Source organism: Sorex araneus, chromosome 1 (assembly GCF_027595985.1).
Source record: "Sorex araneus isolate mSorAra2 chromosome 1, mSorAra2.pri, whole genome shotgun sequence".
In the NCBI taxonomy this organism is placed as follows: domain Eukaryota; kingdom Metazoa; phylum Chordata; class Mammalia; order Eulipotyphla; family Soricidae; genus Sorex; species Sorex araneus.
Genome location: NC_073302.1, coordinates 225445192 through 225453180, shown reverse-complemented (window position 1 = coordinate 225453180; position 7989 = coordinate 225445192). Strand labels below are relative to the sequence as shown.

General features: G+C 48.9%; 1 protein-coding gene across 2 annotated transcripts in view; it reads right to left on the bottom strand.

The window, feature by feature from the left end:
- The window catches only part of SPATA13 (spermatogenesis associated 13), a 329725-nt gene extending 326582 nt beyond the window's left edge, over positions 1-3143 (bottom strand). Inside the window, exon 1 of one of the 2 annotated variants that reach the window (XM_055136723.1) lies at positions 3105-3143. In XM_055136723.1, the coding sequence (XP_054992698.1) occupies positions 3105-3116 (12 nt within the window). In that variant the 5' untranslated portion in view covers positions 3117-3143. The remainder of the gene's footprint in view (positions 1-3104) is intronic. The other variant, XM_055136734.1, reaches the window with a different exon arrangement.
- Between the last annotated feature and the right edge of the window lie 4846 nt (positions 3144-7989).

Below are 7989 nucleotides of genomic sequence, written 5' to 3'. Positions count from 1 at the left end.
AAAGCCTCCATTAATGCTTGATGAATGAATGCATGAATAGCACTGTAGCACTGTCATCCCATTGTTCATCAATTTGCTGAAGCGGGCACCAGTCTCACTCTATTGTGAGACTTGTTGTTACTGTTTTTGGCATATCGAATAATCCACTGGTAGCTTGCCAGGCTCTGCCGTGAGGGCAGGATACTCGAGGGAGCTTGCCAGGCTCTCCAAGAGGGGAGGAGGAATCGAACCTGGGTCAGCCGCATGCAAGGCAAACGCCCTACCCGCTTTGCTATCGCTCCAGCCCAAATAAATAAATAAAACAGGTGACTTTTTTTTTTGGGGGGGGGGTCATACTCAGCAATGCTCAGGGATTACTCCTGGCTTTGTACTCAGGAATTACTCCTGGAGGTGCTTGAAGAACCATATGGGATGCCGAGGATCAAACCGAACCAGGTCCACTGCGTGTAAGCAAACCCCCCACCCACTGTTCTATCACTCCGGCCCCAACAGGTGATTTTGAAAAGGGGGGCAGAGGGTGGGTGGAGGGAAGAACCAGTGTGTGAGATACCACATAAGAACTGATTGATATCATTGGCAAACACAAAATCTAGAGAAACTAGTCAGAGACACCAAGAAAATACTTGTAGTGATGAGAAAAAAAAACAATGAAAATGTCCATGTGTGAGTGAAAGTCCTCATGGACCTGCCAGTTTCTGCCCTGGAAGAGAAAATTCAAATGTCCTTTTTTCTTCTTGTATTGCTGTAGTATAGGGCTAAAATCATACATCATCTTTAGGAATGATGGAGCACAATTACATGTAGCACAGGAATTGCAGTTTGGATCTGCAAACATTAATGAACCTTGTCTTTTTAAATCATTTCAAGATGTGCCTTTGTGCATTTCTAACATTATGTCTCTTATTTGCAAGATGCAGTTTTCTTTTGCAGAGATTAACTTAGTGAGTGTGGCTCCAAACCAGGCTTTGCACTGCTTAATGCTTTACACAGAGGCCACACCTGGCAAGCTGGGTGTGTGCAGGGGTCCATAGTGGCGCTCTGCAGTGGAGATGGAATTCAGATCCTGGAACATGGCAGGCATGTACATGCTCTGCCACCTGCACCATCTCCCTGACCCCTCATTTTTCTTTAATGATTATAACTTTTTTTTATTGAATCACCATAAGTTATATACACAGTTAGAAAATTGTTCATGACTAGGTTTCAGTAGTACAATGTTTCAACACCGGTCCCTTCGCCAGTGCACATTTCCCACCACCAATGTCCAGTTTCTCTCCCATCAATCCCCTACCAGCCTGCCACTAAAGCAGACACTTTTCTTCTCTCTCTTTGTCTCGCTGTATCTGCATCTCCCTCTCTTTCTTTGTTTCTCTGTGTCTGTCTGTCCACCTCTCTCTCTCCCCCCTCCCCCTCTCCCTCTCCCTCTCCCTCCCTCCCTCCCTCCCTCTCTCCCTCCCTCTCTCCCTTCCTCCCTCCCTCCCTGTCTCTCTCTCTCTCTCTCTCTCTCTCTCTCTCTCTCTCTCTCTCTCTCTCTCTCTCTCCCCCCAGGTACTGAAAGGTTATCATGCATATCCCTTTACCTATTTTCAGCATTCAGTTCAGAGTGATCATTTCCAACTATCATTGTCATAGTGGTCTCTTCTCTGTTCTAACTGCCCACATGCTCCCACCCCCCCTGTACCCCCTCCCCCACCACACCACCCGCCTACACACACACACACACACACACACACACACACACACACACACACTTGTGGTAAGTTTCAACAGTGTTTTTCATTTTTAGAAGAAAAATGAAGTTTCCAACTTTGTTTTTCACTATCACTATCACTCCATTGATCATTGATTTGCTCGAGCGGACCCAGTAATGTCTCCATTAGTCCTAGCCCTGAGATTTTAGCAGCCTCTCTTTACTCGTCCTTCCCAATGGTGCCGCATTAGAGACTCTTTCGGGGTCAGGAGAATGAGAGCCATCATTGTTACTGTATTTGGCATATGAATATGCCACAGGGAGCTTGTCAGGCTTTCTGGGAACTTGGTTTTATAGTTCCTGGATGTTGTCCGTTGATGGGATTACACAGTGCAGGGGGCAGTCCCTGGGTGTGACCGCCTAGCTACTAGAAAATGGGGGCTCTAGGCAGAAGAGGCCCAGTCCTGATCCAAGCAGGCTTGGAGGTCTCAGCCCCGGGTCCCACACACCTAGGTTCCTCTGCTGGTTCTTTCATGCGTGAGGCTCGTCCTAGCATGTGGAGAGGGGCCTTGAGCATGGCTGTGGCTGGGTTCCAGAGGTCTTCAGCTGCCAGGGATCTGCTCAGGTCGCAGGTGGGAGACTCAACCCACCCCCTCCGAGGGGCCCCAGTGAGACAGCCAGGCGCAGGGGCAAGAGACTCTGTAGCTCTCTACCAGGAGCTTGATAATCCCATCAACGGCCAACATCCAGATACTATAAAACTTTGTTTTTAATTTTTTTAATTCTAGTAAGGAATATCCATCAACAGATGCAAAATGAGAATCAAGAAAACAATGTTTCTATTTTTGCTTTACTGAGGGGTAAAACGTAATCCTTTCCTTGCATCTTTTCATCAGATCAGGAAAGAAATGTTTCTAAAGCAGAGGACTGGGGCTTTAAGTAGCTGGGGAGCCCAGAAGCCTCATTTCCTAACCTAAAGACAAGTGGCCACCAACAGACTGTGCAGGAAGAAACTCAGGCTAGCGCGGGCTGCCTGTTCCTACAAGGTTGGCTGGGGTGGCGGGGAGGAGGGTGGAAGGGGGAGGCGGCGGCGAAGTTCCCAAAGATGCGGAGACCGCTCCCGCCCTGCCACGTCCGGCTCCCACCGTTGCCCGGCAACCAGGCACGCCGCGGCTCGGCCCCGCCCCCACCGCCATGGCAACGCGGCCGCGCAGCCGCGCGGGCTTTGTGCTACAGCGCGGGGCGCAGGCGAGCGCCGGCCCCTTGCACCTGCCGGCCGGGGCAACTTTTCCAACCTCGCCCGCCACTCCAGGGGACAGTCGCCCCACGCCGCCTCTCCCCGGGCTTCAGAGGCAAGTTTCCCTGGACCCAGACCTGCAGCCCCGCGGCCGCGGCGGGAAGAAGCCGCGCTTACCTTCCTCCGCATTCTCCTCTCAGCGTCCCGCGCCGGGCCGGGGCGCAAAGGAAGTCACGGGGCCGCGGCCGGGAGACGGGCCGGGCCGAGCGCCGCCCCGCGGGCCCCCCGCGCCGCTCATTTGCACGACAAAAGCCTCTCCCCGCGGTCCGGGACGGCGGGTCCTTCCAGAGGGGGTCGAGACGGCCCCACGGGCGGAGAGAGCACTTTCCCGGGCGCCGGCAGCCCCCCCGCACCCAACTCTACCACTTTGGAGGACGCGCGGGGTGGGGGGTGGGGGGCACGCCGCAGCCAGGAGCCCTTTCGGCCGACCAAAGTGGAGTTTCTTGCAAGGTTATGGGTTTTGTGGGGTTTTTTTTCCCTCCCCCCTTCGTCCCCGCCCCTTGCTGTCGCTTATTCGTAGGAAGGCGGGGTCGCTTCCCAGCGCTTTAGAATCCTCCAGGTTGCAGGAGCCGAGGAAAGCAAGGGAGGATGATTTTTTTTTTAACTTTTTTTTTTTAATTGAATCACTGTGAGATAGACCCTTACAAAGCTGTTCATGATTGGATTTCAGTCATACGATAGTCCAACACCCATCCCTTCATCAGTGTACATTTCCCAGCACCAGTCCCCACGTTCTCTTCCATCACCCCCCGCCCCCACCCTCTCCTGCCTCTATAGTCTCCTGCCTGTGTGGTAGAAGCTTTAACTGAGGATGATTTAATCCGAAAGAAGAATGGGGTGGAGAAAGACGTGGCAGCATGAATAGATGAGCAAACACTTTTCACAATCTCTCCTCTTCAGTCGGTGAGGCCACGCGAACCGCAGGACCGCTACACACACACACACACACACACACACACACCATGCAGTGCCCATTTTCAGGGTGGTGGGAGAAATAGTGTTTTTTAAAAATGAATGGCGAGGACAGTAGGATCAACCCCTATTACCGGACTGGAGAGAGCGCAGTGCATAGGACGCCTGCCCTGAGCATGGTCAACACCAATTTGATCCCAGCACCCCACATGGTCCCCTGAGTCCTGCTAGGAGTGATCCCTGAGTGCAGAGCCAGCCAGGAGTAAGCCCTGAGCACAGCCGGTTGTGATCCAAAACCAAAAAATAATTAGAATCCCTACTACCTATAATTTTAAGCAGAGCGGGTAAGGCGTTTGCCTTGCATGTGGCCGCCAGAGTTCGATTCTTCCATCCCTCTCAGAGAGCCCAGCAAGCTACCAAGAGTATCCCACCCACATGGCAGAGTCTGGCAAGCTACCTGTGGAGTATTCGATATGCCAAGAACAGTAACAAGTCTCACAATGGAGACGTTACTGGTGCCCGCTCGAGCAAATCGATGAACAACGGGACGACAGTGCTATGCTGCTACATACATATCTATACAACCACAGGTACAGAGGGTAAAAATAAAGCCATCATTATCTATTGCCAGAAGATAAGCCCGCTCTCTCCAAAAGACATACGCGCACCATTATTCATTGCTGCACTCAGTATAATAGCCAAGATATGGAATCTACCTAGGTGTCCAATGACAGATGAATGGATCATTCAGATGTGGTATATATACACAATGGAATGCCATGCAGCTGCCAGGAACGATGAAATCATTCCTTCATCATTGGATGGAAAGACACTATGTTGACTGAAGTAAGCTAGAAGAAACACACAGGAGATCTCACTTATCTTTGGAATATGGACTACTGGAGGCAGAAATGTGTTGTAGTAAAGGGAGGATGCCTTTACTTGACCCCAGGAGTTAGGAAAGACAAAGAAAGAAATCAAGGGGGGAAGATGGGAATGGGAAGTAATGGTAAACAGGCTTCGGGCTTCGTTTATACTGGTGTTACAGGTGAGTGCTATAGCCATTTACCCAAAACACAGGTTCAACAAAACTGAGAACTTATCTAAGCTGCGACCACTGAAGCTTTACAATGTGTTTGTCAAGTTGACAGGCAGGGGTGGGGTGGGAGCTGGGGGTGGGGAAGGCATATGGGAGCACTGGTGGAGGGAAGTTGACACTGGTGGTGGAACTAGTGTTGAAATATTATACACTTAAAACTCAACTATCAATAACTTTGTAAATCACATGTCTTTAATCAAAAATTTTTTTATTTTTTTTAAGGTCATGATTATTGAGCTCTTGTCCTCCAGACTGGCAAGTGGTCCTCTGAAGGATTCCCTTCCCTCTACCAAGAGCATCACTAAAGCACGATAGCACTCAGGTCCAGTTTGCCACCCAAGGTGAGGAGCCGCCTGAGAAGTGATGCAAAGGCTCACACGTTCTTTTTTTTTTTAATATTGGCATACTGCTATTTATTCAGCCATTGATTAAGCTGATTGAATTGGGCATGTACTCCACATTACTTTTTTAAAAGTTTCTTTAATTGAATATCTGTGAGATAGACCATTACAAAACTGTTCATAATTGGGTTTCAGTCATACAATGATCCAGCACCCACCCCTCCATCAGTGTACATTTCCCACCACAAATGTCCCCTGTTTCCCCACCACCATCCCCCAACACCTCACACTGCACCCCCAGCCTCCCTCTATGGGAAGTATTTTCCTTCTTGCACTCTCTCTCTCCTTTTCCTTTTGTGCATTATGGTTTGCAATACAATTACTAAGAGGTTATGGCATTTGTTCAGGAAATTCAGTATTTTTATCAGAATGGTAAGGCTGAGTAGCTTTTTATCTGGGTGGCAGCTTTGGGGTGTAGATGTGATTGCAGAAACTTCCAGAAGTACGGCGGGGGGAGGGGGATGTAGCCCATCCCAACTCAGAGAAAACCTGGAGATTTCAGTCACAAAACCCGCACACCAGAGTTTTCAGCAGATTATATCTTGGTGAGGTCCATCCTGAGATGATGGAGTCAGGCCGGGGTTTGGTGACGATTTGGGATTGTGGAAGCAAATGGCTGCCAGGGACTCTGCTTGGACGGGCTCAGGCTGACCCACCCCTCTCCAGTTTACCCCAGTCTGTTCAGCCTTGCGCAGGTCAGAGATTAATTGTGACTTTTGATTATTTTCAATATTTATTTGTTGGTCTCTGAAATAAGGCCAATAAATGAACTTGTATAGCTAAGCCAGAGGTGGTTTGTAGGCATGGCTCCCATATACCTAATTTTTGGCTGTTTAATTTCTTGGTAAACTTGGTCTCAAATTGTTGGGGTCCAGTCAAAGGCACAGTGGCAATTTTAGGGTATCAAGAAGCCTGAAGGCACCATCAGGCTGCTGATGCACTCGACCCGCAGGTACATACTGACCTGCTGGCAGCACCATATCCCTTCACGGATTCTTTTCTAACACTCTGCCCCCTTCTGCCCAACAAGCTGACGTGTCACTCTGGATTTACTCCCCTGAGCTCAAATCCTGCAGGAAAATGTTGGCTCATACACATTAGCAGACAGAGGGAACATAATTCCTCTGTCCAGGGGCTCAGGACCTTAGATATTCCTTGTTCACCACAAATCCCACCTGTGGGGGCACAGTTGAATGAATTGGTCCTGATTACCCCCTAGACATCACCCCTCTAGTGAGGGACAGACCAGGACAAATGAAGATAAGGGTGGCAGTAGCTGTGATGAAAACAAAAAAAAAATGCCTTTTGGTATAGTCAGTGCCAAAGTGCATGGAGTGGAGTTGGCCAAGGTATTGACTGGACCAGTTTTCCAGGTTTCCTCTCTGTTCCAATCCTAAACTTATTTGTGTGGCCTTAGGCCTATGTGAACCCTTCTGAATTTCTCTGCTAAAAAGAAAACAAAGATGAGGTTATGTTCAGGTAGTTTTCAGAGCAGCAGGTGAAATTAAGAAATGAATATTGCACATCCAAAGGGTCTGTGAGCCAAGATGGCCAATGCCCTGGAGACTGATGTCCGACTGAGCCCCAAATGCTTTATCCAGGCAAGAAACTTCATCTCCAGGTTTGGTTTTTCCAGAGTTGTAAGTTGAGCTAAGAGCTTAGCCAGAGGCTACTGAGAGTTTGAATAGATGGCATGCAAAAATCACAGGGTTGGCTGTGGCAGTCATTTGTAGCCCTGTGATATGTCCTTTGGACACTTGCTTAAATAGGAAAATTCAGTTCACTTTCTAAGTCATGATCTTCATACTGTAAATTAGGTTTTGTTTAAATAAAGTTTTAAAAGAAACAGTTTGAAGATTACTTTTTTTAAAAGGAAATCGACCATAATTTTATACCCTTAATTTATAAATTGCAATTTTACTCTGAAGAAGCATATTTCCATGGTAGAAAATCTGCTCCTATTTCTTCATGGAAATCAATTCCTTTCCTAGGTGACATAAGTGCGGAGAGGAGCTGTAAGGGCTTAGGGACAGGAGAACAGCCAGGGGACCTGTGAGCTGTGACCGAAGCCTGAGCACAAGTCTTCCCCACCCCCACCTCACAGTGACAATTCACACCAAGGCTGGCCACAAGGCAAAGGCCAGCCTAGCAGATGCATGGACACTGTGAAGAAAGACAAAGTGGAACCCAGAGAGAGCTGATATGCAGCTCTCTCTGTGTATCCCCTTCTCTGTGTATGTGGTTCCCACACACCCGTTGTGTTATCTCAATAGCACTAGTTCTACATCAATCAAAGAAGTGACCTGGGGAAATAGTACAGTGGTTAGGGCTCTTTCCTTGCATGTGGCTGACCTGGGTTCGATGCCTGACATCTCAAAAGATCCTCAAATATTGACAGAGGTGGTTCTTGCTTTGTTTTTCTTTTTGGGTCACACCTGGTGATGCACAGGGGTCACTCCTGGCTCTGCACTCAGGAATTACCTCTGGCGGTGCTCAGGGGACCAAATGGGATGCTGGGAATCGAACCCGGGTTGGCCGCGTACAAGGCAAATGCCCTACCCGCTGTGCTATCGCTCCAGCCCCCAGAAGT